The sequence below is a fragment of the Acanthochromis polyacanthus genome, chromosome 23, assembly GCF_021347895.1.
Source record: "Acanthochromis polyacanthus isolate Apoly-LR-REF ecotype Palm Island chromosome 23, KAUST_Apoly_ChrSc, whole genome shotgun sequence".
NCBI lineage: Eukaryota > Metazoa > Chordata > Actinopteri > Pomacentridae > Acanthochromis > Acanthochromis polyacanthus.
Window position 1 is genome coordinate 16,920,905 of NC_067135.1, and position 24,006 is coordinate 16,944,910.

The 24,006-nt window shown below is 40.4% G+C and overlaps 1 protein-coding gene across 2 annotated transcripts in view; it reads right to left on the bottom strand.

The window, feature by feature from the left end:
- Window positions 1-24,006, bottom strand: part of arap2 (ArfGAP with RhoGAP domain, ankyrin repeat and PH domain 2) — a 221,349-nt gene that overhangs the window by 29,269 nt on the left and 168,074 nt on the right. For both annotated transcript variants that reach the window (XM_051944258.1, XM_022200496.2), the window contains exons 17-23: window positions 19,969-20,071; window positions 19,135-19,333; window positions 8,428-8,491; window positions 7,727-7,890; window positions 6,988-7,200; window positions 5,135-5,240; window positions 3,428-3,575 (exon numbers count right to left, since the gene is read on the bottom strand). In XM_051944258.1, the coding sequence (XP_051800218.1) occupies window positions 3,428-3,575; window positions 5,135-5,240; window positions 6,988-7,200; window positions 7,727-7,890; window positions 8,428-8,491; window positions 19,135-19,333; window positions 19,969-20,071 (997 nt within the window). The remainder of the gene's footprint in view (window positions 1-3,427; window positions 3,576-5,134; window positions 5,241-6,987; window positions 7,201-7,726; window positions 7,891-8,427; window positions 8,492-19,134; window positions 19,334-19,968; window positions 20,072-24,006) is intronic.

The window sequence follows — 24,006 nt, forward strand, 5'->3', positions numbered from 1 at the left end:
ATGATACAGAGAACCGGATTAAACCAGGAAGAAAGGTATCACATGCAAGCTGTAGAAGTGGGTCGTTCAGCTCACACTTCTAAAAGTAATTTCCAAAGAGAAAGTTGGCTGTGACTGTTTGACACAGCTCAGCACCGAGTGAATACTCTTTTCTTTCACAAAAGCTCTGTGTGGGAAATGACATTTTTATTCCAACTTTTTTTTTTAACATCATTATCATTTTCAGAGAACAATTTGCTTTGTTAGAGTTATACGAATGGCAGAGAAGATTGGAGGATGGGGGGGGGGGCTCACAAACTTATCGTGTGTGTGTTTAGGTCTGATAATGGGCCCCGTCGACGGCATCCAGCGCAGAACTGCCGCTTTAATTAGCGAGACGTCTCACTCGTTTTATGTCACAACGAGCGCATTCACTGCCATTGGGCTCATGATTGGTTGGGCTTAATGGCTATTTGTCATGCGAATGATGGCGTCCCGAACCGATTTGGAGTGAATGCTCCTCCTTTAACGTCGGAACAAGAGGGATCCAGGCGTTCCGCGGGGAATTAGCAGTTCCTTGGTGCTGCGTATCCCATAAGCCAGGCAGCTCTCCAAGGGTAACAGTGATCCCGCACCCCCCCCACCCCCCACCGCCCATCCACACATCAGCAAAGTCAAGCTTGTTGTGGAGATTTGGCAACAAACAGTTCTGCTCCCCAGATGGTTGAAGTACGAGAGTGTAAATAAAGTCATGCCTGCAGCTTCGTTTAGACATGCAATATGGTAATATCTGGATATTTAAATTTTCCTTTGTCACTGATTGTTGTTTGGGATGATTCTAAAGACAGTAGGTCTACTACATTAGAGTGTACTCCAGATTTCCTACAGTTTCTAGAATGGGCTAGAGGGGACAAATAATAAACAGATCTGACAACGAGCATATGATGCATAGCCATAGAGTTATTTCATGTGGTGTTTTGTGTGTCTTCAATATTGGATAGCAGTATACAATATATTTATTGTAATGTCTGTAACAAGGTACCACAGGCAGCACATTTCACCTACAGCTACCAAGTTTGGTAGGCAAATGTAGCATGTCAAGCTGAATAAAAAAAGTCACCGGTGCCAATATCCTGAACCCAACAGGACGTCTGCTAATTTTTACATAAACTGTGGGAAATTTGATGATTTTTGGCCATTTTTGCTAAATTTTTAAGAGCAACCTCGTCCAATGAGGTAACTCCAAAAACATTCAAGTTTGGCCAGTACATACAACAGGCTTTAGTGATCAAGAGTTAACAAAATATTTTCTAAAAGTCAAAGTGTAAATGCCCCGAGCATGCTCCAGATCTGCGTGAAATATGTCAAAATCTATTCATAGTCATAGTGCCACCTGCTGGCAACAGGAAATGACATGTTTTACACTTGGATGTACTGTTGTTCCAATAATTTTGGTTCTTCGGTCAGTGAACCTCCATCTATTAAATCTAATGTAATTCTGAACAAAATCTCATACATAAAAATCTTCAATTTATCCTGAGAAGGAGTAGAAAACACTTGTATTACATTTTCTGCGGATCTGAAGGCAGCTTTGTAAAGTATTGGGAAAAGAAAACTCTTACGATGTCATCAGGGTTATCTATGTTTAGGCATGGAGACTTCAGATTTCTCAGTAACACCCTCGGGATGGAAGTTTAAAGATGTATACCAGGAAGAAAGGGTTGCGAATGTCATCAAATTATAAGATGCATTATATACTGAATCTTGACCCATCACGGGTATACAAAGTGAGGATTTCTAGGCTCAGAAGCTATTTTTTTAATCTTTCTCTCACAAGTCCATTACTTTTTAGCACAATACTAAATTCTCTTTAGCTTTAGCAATTAAAATACAAAATTGAAATGCCTCTTTGACTGTTATATGGTACGTTAAAATAGTTACGTGAGTGTTTGTATTCACATGCATTAAATATATGCTAGCACTAACTGTTGTGGGTCAGAATTCAACTTCCAATTTCCACTAAGTCTCTGTTGAATATGTGCCTGCTAACAGCAAGTTATGCTTGAGTTTCTTGGCCACAACAACACAATCTTGATGCTGTGCTTTTGTTCCCCGTCACTTCTTCCTCTTTACCAAAACTAATTAAGGGTCACCATTTTTGAAACAGTGTAGAAAAATCAGCACATGTTGTAAATAGTGTCCGACATGTTTACATAGCAGAAGTGGTCCATGTGTGGCAGGAGCACTGGGAGCGGTGCACCAAGAATAGTTTGGTGGATAGCCACCAAATTTAAATCAGCTGTGGCTTTTGATTTTTACTGCCACAGCCTCAACTTTTTGACCGCACCAATGTACTTTGTTGTTCTTCAAATACACCAATCAGCCACAACATTTTGAGTCCATTCATGTGGATGCTTGACATGTACCTAAACACCTAAACATTGCAGGTCAAGCAACCCCACAACCCCCATGGCAACTGCAGTTCTTGATGCCAGTTGCCACCCTCAGCAGAACAATGCACCCCGACAAATCGCAACAGCTGCTCAGGAGTGGCCCGGGTTCCACACTTTGAAGATCCACATCTTATTGAGCATCTGTGGGATGTGCCAGGATAAGCCTGATCTATGTAGGTCCCACCCTGCAACCCACAGGACCCACCGAATTCACGACCACAGGACATCCCCAGAGCTCCTGTGTCCATGTCCCACTGGATCAGAGGAGTTTTAGCAGCATAAATGAGACCAACACAATATTAGGAAGGTGGTCTAAGGCATTACTTCTTGTACCCTACTTAGCATGGTTTCGCTTCATACAATTTTTATCATTTTATACACTACAAGCGTGACAAAATCTATAGTTTTTAGATGTCATTGCTGTTTTGGATGGCATTCAAAAGACATCTCTTTGTTTTGAGTCCATGATCTTTAATCACCCCTAAAATTTGTTCAGTGCAACAGCAAGAACAACAACCAGAAAGCTGAACTGTTCGGTCTCAAGGAAAAACAAATCAGATTTTTCTTTTTCCCAGCGACATATATATACAGTATCTGATAATCCAAATGGCTCCAGATACATACAGAACATATTCGTGAGGCTGGTCTCGCTTTGCCTCGAGCAAAAGATGTCCTGAACAAGATTCCATTGTTACTTTTGTGTTCTAGGTGACCTGTTTTTTTAAAATAACATCTGTATTTCGTGGAGATGTGTGCTGTTTATTTGTGCAGAGTACAGCTGACAAAGACACAATAACCTCAGCAGAATAGCACCAAATATACCAATTTTTTAAACAACTTATGCAATATGTGCTTATGTGGTAAACATTGGATGTTATCTAACATACAGGCAGAAGACCTCAGCCTTTTGTCACCTTCCTCAATGACTCCCAATCCGTTTTTCACCGCTATCAGCACTGTCTAATGGCAAAAAATACGAGACATCTTTGACTCACACTGAAGAGTGTCACATAGTTGCTGATCAGGTCATGCACCACACTAATTTCCTGTGGGGTTTGTCCCTGGGTCTGGAACAAGCAGGAGGAGAAGACAGAGGCCAGTTTTTCACTCGGCATGCGGTTGAGGTGGGAACACTGCTGAATCCTAAATCGCAGGAAGAAACACACTGGTGAAGGTAAGAAAAACCTTACATTTACCCACATGTCTGCACAGATCAACATCAGCAGTTCATATCTCTTAATCTCACTAACACATGTAGAACTGGGTGAAATGTTCGGATTGGTCCAAATTCAGCAATGGGTCAGTTAACGCTAAACAATCGACATCATTAACAGCCAGATTGCAACTATCCATTGCAGTTGTCTAAGGGGCTGATGTGTAATGTGAAGCTCAATGAATGAGACATCCAGACAGCAGAGTGTTCATTCGTTGGGATGCATACATGTGTTTCTCTTCGGCTCTGTGCCTTCTGTATATTAATGTCTGAGTCTAAAACGTAAATGTATTCGCAAATTATTCTGCAACAGTTGAGCAGGCGGTTATTTATCACCGGAAATTTCAGCATATCTACAATGTCCTAGGGTGAAAGAACTGAAAACTCGACATTTAAGTAAACAACTGACTGAGAACATAATGACTAGAATATGTGATTTTCACACAAAAAAACCCCCCAAAACAAACTGATTTACATTGCCAAAGATGGCACCACTTGCGCTGTGAACTTCAATTAAGTGTTCGCTAATTCCCAGCATTTTTATTAATGAGCCACACAATCTGCCTCACTTGGAAAATGCCAGCAAATGGCACAAACAATATGAAATTGATTCATCGTTTTCCAACCGCGGAAACCGTCGCTACAGTGACAAAAACAAAACAGCCTTTTAATGTGGAGCTTGGATTTTAAACATCCGTTCCACAAGCTTTAAATCATCCATGAATACATGTGATAATATCCAACCCGATTGGACAGGGGGCCAAAAAAAAAGAAGAAGAAAGAAAATCACACACAACAGAGAGCAGAATAGGTCATTAGGGGAACGGAAGGGGCAACAGGCTAATCAGCAGGTGGCAAATAGCAACCCGAGGGCTACTCAAGGTGATCGACCTTTGAGTCTTTGCACTTGTTGCCTCTGTGAAGCGGCGTGGCATCTGTAGAGCCCTGTTGTTACTTGTTCCATCGACAACAGGGTCAGTTGAGAGCATGAAGACAAAGCCAGTTCTCAAACCTTTTGAAAAGAACTATAACTGCATAATCTAGCAAAAGCAACAGCATAAATAATGTTTTGGTTTGTGTTTTTATGTATCCCATTAGGTGTCAAAGAGTTGCAGCAAAAGTGGCTGCACTAATTAAGCAGTATTTTACCATATCACACCATGACAGGAAACAATAAGCCATACTATAATTTAATTAAAGCAGATACAAGGTGACATATACATGTACATAACTAGTGGATGAGTTTCACAATAAATTATTAGTGATACTGTTGTGTTGTCTAATTAGCTGTGCTAGCTGGTCATTGGTAGTAATAATGTAATATAGGTTCTCCATGTCCGAGATTTCACATTTTAAAAACACTTGACCAAGTGAGGTCTGCCTTCAGGATCCTAACATAACTTTGATCTCTATTTGAAACAGCTTCACCACCACAAACTCTAATTGTGTGTTCAGTTTGAAGCCTGTGTGAGCAGATGTGTGTGTATACCTGTACAGATGTTGGAGCAGGGCGTCAAGGGTTGACCTGTTTATCTTCGGCAAACTCGCGATGAAAGCGGAGTACTTCTTCACTCTCTGCCCCTCATCCTTCTCATCTGCAAAGCCAGACATGGAATATCCAGAAAAGGGGCAAATAAAATGAATTACCCGTAACATTGATCTCCCACAACAACATATCTCCACAGCACTGTGTCAGCCACAGACTGAGAATGGTCTGGCTGTACTTGTTGTCTTTATACTATTAGGTAGAAAACACACAAAATCCCCCACTCTTGCCTATTTGTGTCTATTTAAATCAGTCACAATCTTGGCCCAAGCAGATGCTGCAATGGTGTCTCCTCAAAACAGCATCGAGGAGTTTGCGTTTTGGTTCGGGCTTGGACTTTAATGCGTTAGTTTCGATTAATTAATTACAGAAAAAAAAAGTTTAAAAAAAATAACACATTTAATCGCACCTTTTTCAGTTCCCTAATTTGTGGCACCCCAGTAATACTGATGCACACTCCAGCCCAGTAGGTGGCGGTAATGCACCTGAAGTCTGTTTGCGATCCGCGAAGAAAATGCACTGAGTGATGTCAGGAATGTTTGTTGAACAGTTTTTCTTTTAAAAAAACTTCCCGATGGCAGCTTGGATAAAAACGTGATTGTGTGCAAATTGTGAAACAAAGTTTTCTTATCACCGCAGCAATTCAAGCTTACAGTAACACCTCAATGTAAAACATGTTGCTGTTAGCACCAGAGCTAATGTTAGCTACGATAGTCCCGATACATGCAAACCGTGTAGCCATTCAATAATGGACCACTTTTCAAGACACTGAAAGTGCTTGAGTTTACAAAAAGTCTTCAAATGTTAAATATAATAGCTATAAATGCACTTTGAGTTTGCAGTAATCTGTGAATGTAGTAGACAGATGAAAAAGGCACAGACAAATAAATGAAACAAACAGTTTTGTTGTTTAAGTACATGTACACTACCATTTAAAAGTTTGGGGTCACCCAGGCAGTTTCATGTGTTCCATGAAAACTTACACTTTCATTCATGTGCTCACGTAATGGCACAATGGTTTTCTAATCATCAATTAGCCTTTCAACACCATTAGCTAACACCATGTAGCATTAGAACACAGGAGTGATGGTTGCTGGAAATGTTCCTCTGTACCCCTATGTAGATATTCCATTAAAAAATCAGCTGTTTTCCAGCTAGAATAGTCATTTGCCAGATTAGCAATGTCTAGACTGTATTTCTGACTAATTCAATGTTATCTTCATTGAAAAAATGCTTTTCTTTGAAAAATAAGGACACTTCTGAGTGACCCCAAACGTTTGAAGTGTAGTAGTAGTAGTGGCTATGCGTATACATCTATTCATCGATTCAGTTGTCAACCAAAATTTATTTGAATTGAAAAGCTTTGTTCCTTGTGTCAAATATTACTATTAGAAAAAAATGAGAGAAGTCACAATTAATTAATTAAAAAACTTCCAATTGCTTATATACATTTTTTAATTGCATTCCACCCCTGCTTTTGGTGTAACATTTGCAAGCAGAAGCACTAAAATAGCTCATTCCCCACACAACCACCACAGAAACAGTCAAAGTAATATGTTAAATGTGTGATAATTGAGGTGCCTATGCTTTATCTCTGGAGGAGCTCACTGGACTCATTAAAACCCGACTAGCTAGCTATATCTGACTTCTGGTGTCACAGGGGCTTAAGTGAAGTGGAAGGGATCTGTACATACTTTGTAAATTACTTAGCAAATTGAAGCATGCTGCCGTTATTCTTTTTTAGCTTGGCAGGATGTAATTCTGCGATATCCCACTTGTATTCCCCCTTCACATACCCAGCGCTGAGACCCAGTATGGATAGAGCTCCTTGGTCAGCAGTGCGTCCTCCGCCTGGGATAAGAAGCTCTTTAGGGTGTCTGTCACGTCCTCGAGCTGGTGCTCCTTCTCTCTCAGCTTCACATTACGGGCATCGCGGGTGAAGTCCTCCAGGAGGAGAGAGACTCGACCGGGGTCCCCAGGCCTCTGGTAGACCCCCTCCTGGCACAAACCTGGGTGCAGTGTCAGGAGAAAGGTGAAAAGACGGTGAATTTATTAGTCAGATGAGGACTATTTCTGATGTGCAGAGTCTGCAGCAGAAAATGACGTGCGTAGATTTCTATGAGACGAAAGAAGGTTACAGAGAGATAACCTACCTTATGGACAGTTTGAATTGTGAGACTTAACAGTGTTACATAAGCACATTTGAATGTAAATTGCAGATGGAATAAAATTGACAGTGTAAGGTATATTAACCTTCTGTACCGTTTTACAGTTTCAGCCAGAGTTGCTTTTATTTCAATCTCTCATTACTTGGCATTTATCATGCATTACTAAGGCAACAGACACTATAGAGTATAAATCTATCCCATAGTAATAGTGCAGTGAAAAGTTGGACTACATTTTCTACATTTCAACAGAGCGAGGGGATAATGTCATGTAATGAATCAGCTCTTCAAGGGGAATTCATAATAGCAGCCACGGCGAACTTGTTTTGTAAAACTTTTTTCTGCAGATATTTAGTACAATATAACTCACCATACTGAGTGACAAAAGCAATGCAGCTGTCGACTATAATAGGAACACCATTTTTAGTGAGCTGTTGGTCACTCAGCGCCTTGCCATCTGTGCCAGCAGCCAGCGTGATGGCAGAGTGCCACAGCGTAAAGTCCATCTTGCTGAAGCCGTGGATGTAAACTGTTCTATTAAAAAGAAAAAAAAAAGAGAGAGAGATGGAAAATGGTCTGGATTAATGAAGACTTAATTTCCTGTAACAATATGCTGCTTCATATGCTAACACCTAAAGTTCATGCATTTGGAAAGGCACTGCTAAGTCAATAAATAAACAACCAACTAAGATTAAAGGAATCCAGAAGTGCTTCTGCAGAACACACATCTATAAACAAGCGCCAGTTCCCCAAGAGGTTTGATCAAAAACACAGAAACGAACAGCAATTAACGAAGTAAGCACAAAGTCTTGTTACTCTAAAAGGGAGCCTAAAACTGTTGGCTTGTGTGAAGGGCTTCAGTGTGCTACGTGCCATCTCAGTCCTAACTGAAGCAGGCAGTCTGGTAAGGCTTTAATTACCTCGGATGGTTACAGTAGGTGAAGTGCATTCAGACTAACAAGACAAAAGGCAGAGTCAAAGCTAACAGGATTCCATAATGCATACTGTTGCTGTATCACAAATATGTTGCCAATTAGCACGACTTTTTTTTCTCTCTGTCCAAAGACATACCTTCCACATTCCACCATCAGCAGGACTTGGATCTTGTCCTCACCCTCAGTATGTGTGGAGACAGCTGGAGGAAAAGGGCAACAAGTTGAGAGAGCAGTGGAAAAGAAAGAACAGTGGAAAATGCCAAACACATTCCATAGACGTTAATAGTTGTTGTAATAGGAAACAAATTCATGTTTTGTACCACCGTCTTACTGACAAACAAGAGAGGGAAATGGGCCATAAACGATGGTGTCATTTGTCGCAAAGCTCAACGACAATCTGGTCTAAATACAGCTAAAAATGATTGCATGGTGGGTAGTATTTAACACTTTAAAAAAAACAGAGTTACTGGCATTCTTCATCTGCACAATCAATCTTCTTAAATCGGAATAAGAGTGCAAGATACAGGAAAAAAAACTGGGCTACGGGACTCAAAAGCTCTGCCATAATCTCTTCTGGGGCTTCAAACAGCTGCTTGGATCATGGCAACAATCACACACAACAGAGAAAGTACAAAAAAAGATATGAGGCTCTGCACAAATCTCCTAGCAACAACATCTGGCACTTTCATCATACTCAAGCACTGGTTGTGCTCAAGTAATGGATAGAAGAAGAAGGGGGGGAAAACAAAAACTAAAAAAACAACCTGGACTTCACCTGAGGAAACTGTTGACTCTTCAAGATCGAACACTTACAATCAGCACAGTTGCGAAAGACAATTTCAGATTTTCAATTTTGATGGGTAACGGAAGAGTCTGACATTCTGGAAAATGCACTCTGCCACTCTAATCTGACGTGACAGATGGTTTGTTACACAGTGTGACACGTCCTTGGAAAGTGTTTGGAAAAGGCTGTAGACTTTCGCAAATATACTTGTCAGTTGATTGTATCAACCATCTGTCTGTACAGGATAACTCATACCTAAAACACACCCAAAGTAGTGCCTCAGGATGCTGACTGGTCTGACTAACTCTGGATCTGACCCAAATGCACACTTTGAAGCCTGAGAAGACATTAAGATTAGAAGGCGCAAATGCAGCACACTGGACCTCCATCCTCAGGTCTTTCAATATCAACACCTGGTGGTAGGAGGATGTACACTTCCATTACACTGACAATTGTCATCGCTGACACCTATAAGATTAAAAAAAAACTATCTCGCAGTGATGCAGAAATTTTTAACAAATCAGCCGTATCACTGCCAAAATCTAATCAAATGGTACTTGTGCCATTTCTGACCTTCCCTGAAAATTTCACCCAAATCTGTCAGTCCATTTTTGACTAATGTAGCCAACAGACAAACAGACAGACAAACCAACGCTGATCGTCACATAACTCTGCCAAGGAACACAGTGCAGTTATGCAATGATAATAAGTAATTCCAGCATGGTCATGTAACATTAATCCAATATCAAAGGGACTTTTAGATTAAGATTACTTAGATTTACAAGCACTTTGCTTTGATATTCATGAACAGGATGTTCAAGTTTGGTTCCATTTGTGGTTCCACTGACCTTGAGTGCACATTGGGGTGATTTACTGTCAAGTAGGAAGTGGCCTGGATGCGATTCCTCACCTGTAAGTCTGAAGCAATCTTTCTCTAATGAAAAAAACTCCCACTGGATTGGGGGTGAGGTACTGCCAAAAGTGAAAGAGTATCTCAGGATCTTGCTCATGAGTGACAGAAAAATAAAAAGTAAGATGGACTAAAGGATTTAGGGACGGGTCAGGAGTAATATGAGCACTGTACTGGATCATAATGGTGAAGAAGGAGCTGAGCCGGAAGCTCTCGATTTACCAGTCAGTCTGCATTCCAGCCCTCTGCTCTGGTCATGAGTACTAAGTCGTGTCAGAATGAATGCGAACACAGATGCAACAGCCAAAATATGTTCCTCCTCAATGGTGGCTGGCCTCAGCCTTAGAGATAGTGTGAAGAACACTGACATCCAGAGCGAACTCGGAGTAGAGTCCCATCGTCTCCCTCTTCCACCTCAAGACAAACCAGCTGAGGTGGTTCAGGCGTCTGATTAGGATGCCTACTTGGTACTTTCATTTCGAGGTTTTCTGGGCGCGTCGAACTGGGAGGAGACCCCAGGGTAAATCCAGACCTTGCTGGATGGAATATATTTGCCTTGGTATCCCCAAGAAAACCTGGAAAACATTACTGGGGAGAGGGAAGCATTTACCCTGAAACAACCTGACCCTGGATAAGCAGGACAAAATGGATGGATAGTTTGCTTTGGTATTCAACACAAGCTTGACGTAGAACCAAGAAAGAAGTGGCAAGAGTAAGTCCAGTACTGACGTTGCCTTACGAAAGTCGTAACAACTCTTAAATCATGATTTATAGATCTAATATGAGTGAAAATTCAGCAACGGCAATGATTATTTTACAGCTCAAATTTATTCGGAAACAAATTTTTGTGGAGGTGGAATAAATGAAAGTTGATGTAGCATACAATACAATGGATGATTAGCCATTCGGTTCAAACCTTAATGGCTTTCAGAACTGGGGCTGTAGGAGGAAGACCTGCAGCTAAACCAATCACTGCAAGATAGATTCTCTTGCAATCATGATCTTGTAAACCATCTTTCAATATCACTCTGGTATTGGTGGTCAGATTGGCATAAACCACAATCTGTATTTCCAGTTTTCTTTTGACTGGATTAACCAAAAAAAGATACAATGTTTATTAGACTGCTTTAGAGGTGGAGGAAGCCAGATGTTAACAGCGAACAGGTAAATTTAGGTAAACATATGGTGTGTGTGTGTGTGTGTGTGTGTGTGTGTGTGTGTGTGTGTGTGTGTGTGTGTGTGTGTGTGTGTGTGTGTGTGTGTGTGTGTGTGTGTGTGTGAGTGAGTGAGTGAGTGAGTGAGAGAGAGAGAATGGGGAACACTGTAAAATGCTTTTGGTGTCACTAAGCTAAAAAAAAAATAACCCAGCAGGTCCATGAGGCAAAAATGTAAGTTCCATCTGTGGACATTTTTCGAAACGGAGTGAAAATCTTTACTGAAAACTTTCATAATACTTTTGACTTCTTCTACCACATAATAAACGCTCTCTTCAGACAAAATACAATTTGATTGTTGGCACAAGCATAAAAGACGACTGGTAAAAATAGCGTCGTTCTGGCAAATAAATCCGCAGAATAGGTCTTTGTATGTCGAACTAAACAGCAAAAACACTTAATCCCCAGAAGTCTCTCTTAACAAATAATTTCCTTTTTATTTTCTTTGGCAGATTTTCAAGGGCACTGTTTTTCATTTTGATCTAAACGACAAGAGAAGAAAGCAGAGAACTTCAGAGATTGATATTGACTTGAGAGAGGTTTATTAGCAGTGTTATCAGGTAAATGCAAAACACTTGTCATAGTCGTTTGAACAAACACACAGCAATCCTCTTTTATCCATCTTAACAACTCAGTGGGAAAAATTGTATTTCTTAATATGTTTGTGTGATAAGGAGCTAAGTCGTGTTCTCTTCATAATTTGTAGAAGAGGTTTTCATGGATGTTTTTCTGAAAAAAAGCAAGACTTACTTCAAGTGCAAACTTTGGACTGGAACTATCTGATAACCTTCTAATACTATGGCCCACCTGTGCAGGCCTCTTGGTACGATTATTCACAGTGGAGAGAAAGCGAGTGACGGATCAAGTGGTCTTGCTTGGGAAGGGCATGTGTAGATGGGAAACTAGTCGGCTAAGGTCTAACAGGTACTGGAGGATGGTTGCATATGGTGAGACGATTCAGAAAAACAGCTTGAGCTTTGCAAAGATACATTCTGCAGGTAATCCAAAGGGTTCTAATCTATTTTTAGCAGAGGAAGCTATACGGGCAAGTGCACTGTGAAAGGCTCTTGTACTGTAAACATGTGAACATGTCCATATGTTGTTTTTTATATCCTAAAAGATGTATCATGAGAAAAACTGGCAGCCAAAAAAAATAGGCGAGCATTTCCACCTTGAAACTGCAGTGTACCGAAGACAATGTCACAAACACAGATTCAGATATAAAGATCAAACAGACTAAAGTTTCATACATAACAGGGTTATTCCATCTCAATTCACTACATTTGTCAGACTTTGTTTCAATGTATATGTATGCTGTTCAGTAACACATGTAAATTCTGGGGCCATAGGTAACATTCGCTTTTGAGTTAAAAATTCAATGTTAATTTTTTGCACTGTTTTCTTTACACCAACCAATGGAGCAGTGTTTTAAGTGCCATAACTTGAGAAATAATGTAAGCAGAATACTGGAATTTTGTAGGCACTGTGTTGGGAACGTTGCAATAATAATGGAAAATGGCGCAAAAATCAACATGATCCCACCTCCTTTAAGAATTAAACTCAAAAACTAGTGCTACACATGGCACCAGATTATCCACGTGGTCAACTAAATCAATATTCAACATTTTTGGTGAATTGAGACGGAATGATCCAACAAACTAACAAAACCAACAAACCAATCCTGCCAACTTGCAGGATTAGAATCCATTTTCAGTTTGAACACAAACTGATAAATTACTCTCATATTAAAACGTTCCACTGTGTAACAGAGTGTTTGAGCAGGTGAGTTGGTCACTGACCAGAGAAGGATTTATTTATGTTACTCACTAGAATGCAATGAATGTGTAATCAGACATTCTTCGCATTCATGCTGACCATTTATTGCTCTGCCAAGGGGGCGGAGCCTTGGCGTATGTTTGTCTGTCTGTCTCTGTTAGCAGCATTACTCAAAAAAGGACAAATGGATTTGGATGAAATTTTCAGGGGCGATCAGAAATGACACAAGGACCAAGTGATTAGATTTTGGTGGTGATGCAGCTTATAGCCTGGACCCTTGGATTTGTTAAAGATTTCTGTAGCATTATGAGCTAGCAGTATGGCCTCACTGTAACCATGACTACAAGTGATTGCGATCCTACTACAAATCCACCGCTGTGGATTTATTGGGACTCATCTGTTGGAAATTAAACAAGGAACAAATAATTAAATTGTGGGAATGTTTCCAAGTCCAATCAATTCCCACCGTCCACTACATATTTAGGTCACATATTTTGTCTGTGGGTACATCTATATTAACTGGCCACATTCTATGTTGCCGTGATTCTTTGTTTATTCATGTGTTTACTGATGCATTGACACAAAGCTTGGAATTTTACAACTACCCGTAAAGCTGCAAGTGTCAAAACAGGACTGTGTTTCGTGTCACCTGTGTGCACGCATTTGCATTCTGGCGAGCAAGATAAACAAAACACTCTCAGAAAAACAGGCCCATAGCACACCTGGAGGTCAAAAACTCCATAGGGGGCCTTTAATCTCTCAATTTATCTCAAATTCGTTAAATAAAAAAACATCAAAATTGGATTTACATGGTTTTCGCCATCTCCCAGAGTAATGATGGCACAACTCAGGCATGAAGGAAATGGAACAATAGACAGGATTATTGCTCAGAAAAATCACAGTGGATTGGTTTTATTAACATTATTGTGTGTATTGTATAAGTGCAGAATGTCACAGTAAGTAGGAAAACATTCATCTGATCAGAATTGGTAATTATTAAAGTTAACTTCCAACTGAACATGAATTATCACTGACAGTTCTTGCTGCTTCTGAACATGGCAGCTGTGATTGCTATATATCTTAAAAATGATTTTAAAAAATATAATTTTGCCTTTAAAAGAACCTCAGTGTGGACACACTGAAATTTGACTGCTAAATATGCTGGACTGCAGTCTTGTGCTGATGCCTATCTTAATTTTTCGATGATTGAGCAGAGCAATGGGATTAACAGGTTTTTTTTCCTATTTAGCCTGCTGCCGTAAGAGAAATCCACTGAGAAAATCACACTGAATGAGTTTAAAGTTAATGTGCTTATCTTGTTTGAAAACCTTTCATTTCGGAAAGTTCTGGGTGGGAAGGCTGATTTGTGCACTGTGACAGGTTAATGATTATCCAGCTCTATGTGTCATTTCCCCTGATTTTACTTTGGTTCTTGTTATTTGTGCAGCAGATATCTTGACACAAGACATCAAAAAAAGATCAATCTCCTCTCAAGTACACAGCTGAGCCCCCGGGAAGCCATTTTGAGAGGTACTGCACTCACATTCTTTGGGGATAGGATTCATTTTTTGTGTTTTTTAACGTGAATTTATCTGGTTATGCAACACTTTTCAAAAACAAAAGCTACAAAGTGCTTCTTAACCGAGAGAATTGAATACGGAATGACTGACAAAGATCAATAAATCATTTCTGAATGATAAATAAAAGAGCAAATATTCTCCTAGACACAGGGTTTAACCAAGTGGAGAGTAAACGATAGACAAGGCAATTAAGAACGGAACAAAAAAGTCAAAGATTAAAGCATGTGCTTTACCTTGAAAAAGAAATCCATTAAATACATTTCAAAAGTGAGTTAAATGATGATAACTCTGGCAGCATGGGGCCAAAAAAACAAAAAAAAAACAGGAACAGACGGCATCACACTCGCAATGAACTCCTGTCACAGTCTGAAGTGAAGCATGTTGGAAACATGTAGTGATTTTAATTGAAAAGTGTATTTATTTAATCCCTCAGTGCTACACAGGGGCACCTTTCATGCGGTGGTGTCACTGTAGAGAAAATAACAGTTAATCCCATGTCACAGACTGTGAATCCTAAAGGGATCCTTTCAATGCTCCAGAACCTACCATCCCCTGACAAAACAGTCCCTTCTGGCGCTAACGGCTCCCCGGCTGTGACAAATATGGTTTGAGAAAGCCGGGAATAAAAATGAACACCGCTGCAGTTCTTTATCCCGCCCCAGGTGAGAAGATGGGGCGGCACTTTGCGCGATTTGATCCATGTCGAGCTGTAAGTGGATTAAAAAGATCCATTGATTCCCTCCTCCTTCTGTTCGCTCACCACACGGGCGCAATCAATTGAAATGTTCCAAAATCTTTATTATCTGCCAAAGTACGCGTGAACTTCTGAGCTTTCCACCTCGACTGGCAGCTTCCCCTTCACCGACTGTCCTTTAAATAACTCCTGTTTGCCAGTAGCGTGGACGTATCGGAAAATTTCACGTAAGTGGGCTGTGGGAACAGTGCTGCCGTGACTCCCTCACTCTGCGAATATTATGCATTATGGAGAAGGCAATGAACGGCACTTTACTTCTAAAATCATGTTTTTGTAGCAGATTTTTGTGAGCGGCTCAGGGAAAGCTGAATCCCATTTTGTCTAATGATCGCTTGTTAATGCATTATGTAATACTGACCTTCACTGACCTCATTTTAACAGAGCATCTTCTCATATACAGGCCTGTGGCACTTTCTCACTCTCCCCTGGTCTTCTCCGAGCACGGTTTTTCATAACGGAAGACTGAGCCAGCCAGTTAGAGCAGAGATCCGACTGAAATGTGTAATGGTGTGAGAAGCTGAAATGTCTTCTGACACTGGTCGCTTGCACGCATCCTCAGACATCATTAAGCAGTTATAAATGCAAGCAATAAGAGGGTGTTAAGGATTGGTAGTTTTTGGAAATTACAGAGAGTATATGAAAATAGAGTGAATGTTAAAAGCCACGAGTCTCAGCACATTCATCATGAAGTTACTGCAATTGACCATTTACACTTTCAAGCATAAACACACAGTTGTTTTGGGCTCTGAGGTTTAAAAAAAATCTGATTTATTGCCTATTACAAGCTCAACAGAAGCTACTTAAGAGACTGTCTGCTTGTTTAAAGTGTGGCAAATTAGGGTGAGCTGAGGTATATATGTATTAACTAAAACACCTTTCATGTTTGTTCTATTAAAAGTGGTCAACCAAGCCCTGCTCGGTTCGGCCTCAGGAACGGTGGAATATCCCAGCAAAATCTCCCATACATTTATTAAGAAAGTCTTGTTCCATCAGTCCGACGTATGGCGTTCGTGACGCAAAAACAAATTTCACGCGGGAACTAGCTGGAAAGTGGAGCGGATGAACACGTCAGGACGCGCCGCTTTACATTTGCGCCACATCTGATTGTGCTACATTCGCTTTCTTCTGCTTGTATTGTTTTTTTGAGAACTTTTTGTATTCATTATGGCTCCAAAGCATAAGTCAGACTGTAATGATTTTTACTCTACAGTGTTTTTATATCCTAAATTCTGATATTAGCACTCTTTTAATGTAAGTGAGTGACATAGGTACTTAAGTACATGCGTGAGTTTTGATTTAGCGCAAAATCGTGTTACGTTGAGCCATAGGAACGGAGACCCCTCTGTAATATATTAAGAGTTACAGGAATCATGTCTTCATAATGGCATATGTTTTCTTTAAAAGTTGTAATAAGGGTTTTTAGGAGGGTTGATGTTGCTACGTTATGCAGGTTTGTTCATATCTGTATATAGTGTCTGTGTATTTATTTGTTTTTGTTCGTCAACCATAAAAGCTTTAAGGAACCTACAGGAGTTTCTGAAGGGTCATGTAAGGTCTTTCTTTTTGTCCACAAAAATCTGAATGTCTCGAGGAATAAATGAAGCTGCTTCTCTATGTTTTTAATGCAAATACAAACTTGTGTCAAACTCATCTGTCAAACAGACAAGACTCACAGCTGTCACAGCTTGTTATGATGAGGAGAAAAGCAAGGGTGGAAAAAAGTGTCAAGATGTTTCATTTATGAAAAATAGCAACCATGGAGAAATATTCTTTAACTGCATTAAAAAAAAAAAAAAAACCTTACAGTTAAAGACACCATCTGGTGAATATCAAGTTTTTACTTTAACATATCCATATTATGTTATTTATATGCTGAATGTCAATGCTAAGGTTAAGCATTACTACCTCAAAACTCGCAGATGACCATCTAAAAACACGAGATCAGACTTTAGAGGATTCATATGTCACAAACCTCAGGAACCAATCCTGTCAATTCACTAAGAGGGACTAACTGTGATACACACAGGTGAATTTTAAGCAGTGTTGCCAACTTAGCGACTTTCTCGCTAAATCTAGTGACCTTTCAAAGCTCCTAGCGACTTTTTTTTTGTCAAAAGCGACTAGCGAGAAATCTAGCGACTTTTTCTGCCGTTTTGGAGACTCTGACAGGAAAACTCGTCTCATTCTGCAGTTACTGTCCTCAACAAGCAGCAGGTGCTGCTGTGAGCTCCTCCCCCTCCCAGAGCACAGGCTGTCAGTGCAGTAACCCCACAGCAGTCCAAGTGAGGGGAGGGCGAGAACCACATCACTCAGCGGCCAGGCGACAGATGAATGGCGCATGCGCAGTCACTACAGATCCCATCCAGACTTACGGAGCCATATAAACGAAAATGTTTCTTCACTGTCATGCTAAAATAAACCACAGCATTTAGCCTCGAGTACAAAAACATATTTTGGGTGTTTTATACTCACTTTTTGGTCTCTTCCACAACGTTATTCCTCTCTCCTACAACGTTGATTACAATTACATCCAAACTGGGAAATATGCAAATTAGGCGATGACATCATTTAGCGACTTCTAGCAACTTTTAGGACAGCCAACAGCGACTTTCCTTACTGAGGAGTTGGCAACAGTGATTTTAAGGGTTTTGGAGAGGGTTTTTAAGTAAATTAACATAAGCATGAAGTAATTATTTAATAGAAAAAGTTACCCATTATTGATTTATAATTTACATAGTAGCATTACTAGATTAACTACATTTCTCAGCAGCATGTGCAGCAGCAATGGCGCTGTTTTTTTGGCAACAAATACCTCTTCAGTAGTGGAGGTCTTTTATTAATCAAATAGTGCATTAGTGTCCGCACAAGCTACATTTTCCTGAGCATTTTTGAACGGCAATGGAGCTTTCATTGCAATCAGAAGCAAAAAAAGGGGTAAGGATATACGGACATACATTTGCACAGTAGTACTATTGTATGACAGTGACTTCACGTACCAATTATTAGCACAAACACCAGCTAGCACCTTGTCAATTGCTAATTATGAGCTAGCTATGTGTTTTTTCTTTCTTTTTTACTATGTAAAGGAAGCAAATGAATATAAATAAATGCAATAAAAGGGAAAAATAGAAAAAAGAGGCTTCCTGTGTAGTGAACTCAGTTTGCTGTGTATGTGTAACTTAGCTTTCTACAGGTTTAGCTAGCCTCATTTTAAGTTGAGTAGCGGCTATCTCAGCTCATTAAACATTCCAAGCAGCTTGCCTAGCACTTAAAATAATGGCGCACATTTTCACAGTCAACATTTGTACTGTTGCACAATGTTGTAAGCATGAAATATTGCAGCAATAATTGCTTCAAGAACGAATAATGTCCACACAAGTGGCCCCATACAATGTGACATGGGTTTTAGAATGTCCCCACATTGACCGTCGGTGCAAACTAAGCTAATTTTAGCTTCTAATACCAGTGCCAGGTAGCTTAATCTGTGCATCCTAATTCCTTATTTGGTTTGCGGTAGAAGATTAAAGTGACATTAACTGAATATAAGTAGAGTATTACAGTAGACTGAAACATACTTGCTGTCCCCAAAGACAGGCATTTCTTTGTCTTATATCTAGGACAATACAGTATATTTAACTTTATTCAACTTTAACACTTCAATATGCAGCCCTGACCCTGCATTGCACCACGTCTAATATAATTTCTCTGTCTTATTTTCTAATTAACGACCAAGACTGCATGGAGTCGCGACGTCGCAGAGCTCCCAGCACGACAAGACGCAGTGTGAAGCAGAGAAATAGAAATGCAAATATGTGGCATGCTTACTGAGCTCCTGCAGTTGTTTGAGCTGAAGCACTTCCTCTTCTCCCTCCTCGTCTCCCGAGCTGAAGAACAGGGCCGAGCCTTCCAGCGTAAACCAGCCCACCCTCCAGTGGTACAGGTCATGGCCTTCTTTGTAGTGAAGTCTGCCAATCAGTTCGCTGTCTTTACGCACCAAACCCTCCACTTTAGACGGGACGAAGCACTGCAAGCGAACCGAAAGAACACAGAGTGGCGAATTTAGAACTTTTGCGATTAATGTGCAACTTTTTCAGCGCATTTTGTCATCACAAAACAAGTACAAAGACACAACAGGTGCAGCCTTCTTCTTGAGTGGACACATTTTTGCTCGGTCCCTGTTTTCCTTCCCTGCTGCTGTGCTCTGCCTGGCCATTGTTCTGCGATTCAAATTGAATTACGCAGGTCTGTGGGGCCTACAGTACAGATGGAGAGACATACGGACTAATGCAGCTTTACCTCCCACTATCTATGACTGGGTTGCCTGGGACTAAGAAGATAAAAGAGGGAACAGGGGACATATTTATGTAGGGTTTTATTACAAGATCCTGTCAGCATGTGGGGGAAGAGATAGCAAGACCACTTGTCTTACTGAAAGCAGCACAGGCAGCACGGAGCTCGCCGAGGACAATGTGCGAGAGTGAATGCCGCAGAGCGAGTGAACAGTGTGAGATGGGTGTGCTGTGGCTTTGCAGCAAATTCACACGGTTTCTTCTTTGTAACTTTAAGTGGAATAGAAAAAAAAAAACAAACCTATGAAAGAAGCAAGGAAAAATGAAGTGTGTTTTTGTGGGCGAGTTCGCTTTGTGCAAAGTGTGTCACCTTTGTTAGCGCCTGGATCCAGTCGTGCTGCGTTTCTTGTGTTTCAGCGCCGACAATCAGTACTCGCTCCGTCTGCAGGTAGAGCTCCACGGTAAACACAGCCCTGCCAGAGACACACAGCTCACTATCAGATATCCGGAGTGGAAAAAACTCCTCACCGGCACATTGAAGGAACACGCAAAGAAGCGCACATTGAGGGAAAAAAAAGATGTGTAACACAGAGCAAGTTTACTGAATTACTTTCACTAGGATCAATACCCTATGCAAACATTCACACCTGGAATGCCCATGATCACCACAAATCTGTAGATCCACAGATTCACTGGAGCAACTGGGAGTCAAAGTCCTTGCTCAAGGCTGAGATGGTGATGAGTAGAGCTGAAAGGATTCCTCGAGTAATTCGATTGCTAAAATCAAAATTCTCTGAATCGAGGCTTCGTTTAATCCACTACATACTAGACTCCATGTCACGAACTGGCGGACTGCAGTTCGAATCCGGACCCAGATTTCATCCTATATGAGCCAGAACCTATAATTAATAAACTACAATGAGATTTTAAATTTCACATAACGTTGCTATTTTGACCGGAGCAGCTTTTCTAGTGTTTACAGCATTTAACAGCTCAGGGGACTGAACTATGAAGGCAGTTTGACATCGTCAGACTTTGTTTGAGTCGGCTCGACAAAAACTAAAACCTCAGTCAGAGTCAACAGGTATGAAGGTGGGTTTCAACTTTCTTCGTGAACTCAGGCTTTCTGCTTCAAATTTATCCACACAAACAGGAGCGTTTAACGCGTCGTTTGACTCATTTTCGCAAAAAAAGAACCGATCGCATGCACCTACTTCAGTCAACAGGTTTTTTTTTTTAATGGAGAACAATGAGGAACATAAAAATCAATGAGGTTAAAAAGCACTATGACTGGAAATTATGTAAGACAAAGAACTGTTAAATGAGCGTAATGTATTTATTTTACTGATCAATGATTATGTCTAACAGACAATAAAACGGTCAGACTTCGTATATTCAAACACGATTTTGTATTGAAGTGCATGTAGCTCTGACAATGTCTCATAATGAAGGAAATCACTCTAATTTGTGGCCAAATCAAAGTGAAACTAAAGTTACTGATTGAATAATCTCTGTAATAAATATGAATAAACTAGTCAGTTTTCTTATTTGTGTTTTATCAGCTGCAGTACCAGCAGTTTGAACGGAACAAGCATAAAAACATATTTGTAAGATTTCTGCATCACCAGCTAAATACATGTGGGGTTCCCATGGCTTTGACTTTTAGTTGAATACCCCCTGCACCATAACACACTTTTACTATACTATATATGTACAATACACCACCTGTGTTCCATCAGGATGGTTATTTCTGATTCACAGTGTGCTCACCTCCACTTTTGATGCTGTAATTAGCATGCCAAGCGTGGAATTACTCGATTAATTGCCAGAATAATCGATAGAATACTACAATACTACAATAATCGATAGCCGCAGCCCCATGAGAGAGGGTTGATGAGGTGCTGTTTTCAGTTTCCACACCCAGATTTATTCTGTTCTATTCTCACCCACCACTGTCACCTTAGTTACATTAGTTAGCAAAGTATTCACACTTTTAAATAGGGCACTCCTCCCACATCTCTACTGGATTTTGCAGCAGGAAAAGCACAAGTGTCAGAAAGAGTTTGCTTTTTTCCCCCGTCAAGTGACTTGTAAATCATGTCAGCGAGCGCGCATGCACGACCCCAAAGCACTGGAAATAGATGCTCGAGTGCAGACATCATTAAAGTTAGGTGTTATTAGAAGTCAGGTTATTAGGTAAATGTATGTGGTGAGGGGGTTTCACTCCACTGATTCTGTGTGAAACAGATTAAGCAGCCATTTTTACACATTAATTACTAAAAGCTACAAAATGCTGTTTGGCACAAGTTGTAGATAAAAGCCTATTAAATGAGGAAAACAAATGATTATTATTAGTTTTTCTTTTCACTTTGAAATGAATTTGATTGTATCCTAGAGTTCCGAGGTGGTTATTAGATGTTGCCTGTAGTGCCAAATTTTGGACAAGCTGTGGATTTGTAATTGCCTTTGCTGAACATCAGTTGTGAACACCTATTTTTCTTGTGTGATTACTGGAGATCCCAACTGTCTCAATTAGATACGAGCCACACTGTTTACTAAACACTCTGTTCATGACTAATATAGAGGTTTTCAGAGTGGGACACAGGCCACCCCAGCAGGGTCAGTGAATGGAAGTGAAAAAAAGAGAGGTTAGTTATCACATTAAAAGAAGACCACATGGAATAGCCTAAATGTGTTACTTGCATAGGCGTCAGTTTAGGGGGGACGGTGGGGATGTGTCCCCCCCACTTTTTGTCAGGGGTCATTTTGTCTCCAACACATTCAAATTCTTCACATGTAAGCCGTTGTAAACCCAGTTATTTTCAGTAGTATAGAAAATTCCGACGCTCCTGAACGCACCATCCGCACTCGGCCGAGAGTTGCACAGACATGCAGCACACCTTCGTGAGGTTAAACAAAAAAAAAAAACGTGCAGATGCTAAACTTGCGCCTGTGCCAAGTGGAAGCTCCGACCAGAGGCGTGCAGGGGCAAAATTTTGGCCCGGGAGAATTAGTCCTATAGCGGCCCACAGACCCTTCTACCCACATGTACCGATAGCTCAACAGCTTGAGCCTCCGCCTTTGGTGCGGTGGTTGTGAGTTCAAGCCCAGCTTGTGGCATTTTGCTGCCGTTCTTGGACATTTTCTCCAAGTGCTATGGTCTCCATCCCCCCCCACTTTTAAAAACAAACTGACGCCCTTGGTTACTTGGCTGAGGAATTTGTTGTTTTCTTTGTTCTTTTTTCTTTAACTTTGAGGAGAAGTCTCCTTCGAGTGCCCCTGGACTAACATATAGGAGTGCAGCTGGAGTAAAGTTGAGAGACGGCTGCTTTACAGGAGAGTTCAAATTACTGTGCGTGTTCAACACAAATCTACAAATTTTCTGAATATTCACACTACTTTGGCGAGGGTGAGACTACCATATTTACTTCCCACACTTCAATAATTTTATATCAGTGTTTCCAAATTAAAAAAAAAGACACGCCACGTTGTAATGACAACTTGCTTCTTGACAAAAATACAATTGAAATTCGAGCAAATCCCTAAAAGCGTTGAGTTTTTCACGAGATAGGTAGATAAGATCTGCATCTTTGCATCAGTGTCTACTTTAAAACTACAGATTTAAAATGGTGTTCGGGTGGAGCTTTCTTTTTTCCCCTCTCTGCACATGACAAAAATTGCACTGCCGTTCAAAAGTTTTGGGTCACCTAGACAATTTCACATTTTCCATGAAAATTCAGATTTTTTTCATGTGCTAACATAATTGCACAAGGGTTTTCTAATCATCAATCAGCCTTTCAACACCATTAGCTAACACAATGTAGCATTAGAACACAGGAGTGATGGTTGCTGGAAATGTTCCTCTGTACCCCTATGGAGATATTCCATTAAAAATCAGCCGTTTCCAGCTAGAATAGTCATTTAACACATCAACACTGTCTAGACTGTATTTCTGATTAATTTAATGTTATCTTCAGTGAAAAAACTGCTTTGCTTTCAAAAATGAAGACATTTCTAAGTGATCCCAAACTTTTGAACGGTAGCGTAAGTCCGGAAGCGCTGCGACTTGGCATTAAGATCCAGTATCTACTTTAAAAAGACTGATTTAGTCACATTTAAAATGGTGTGTGAGCGAAGATTTTTTTTTCCTCTATGCATATGACAAAAAAAAATATTTGACAAGTTACATGTAGCGACATTCACTTCAGCAGAATACAGCAGTTTTGCTTGCAGCACGCTTTCCATGTCATATACTTCAGATATTCAAATGACCACTTTAACAATGTGTATCTGTCAGTCATTAAGGTACATTCACCCATCAGGACATGAAGATAAAAGTGTGTGTCCACGAGCAGTTGCATGCACGCTGAACATTTGATGCTTCAAAAGGAAGAAAGAAAGAAAAAAA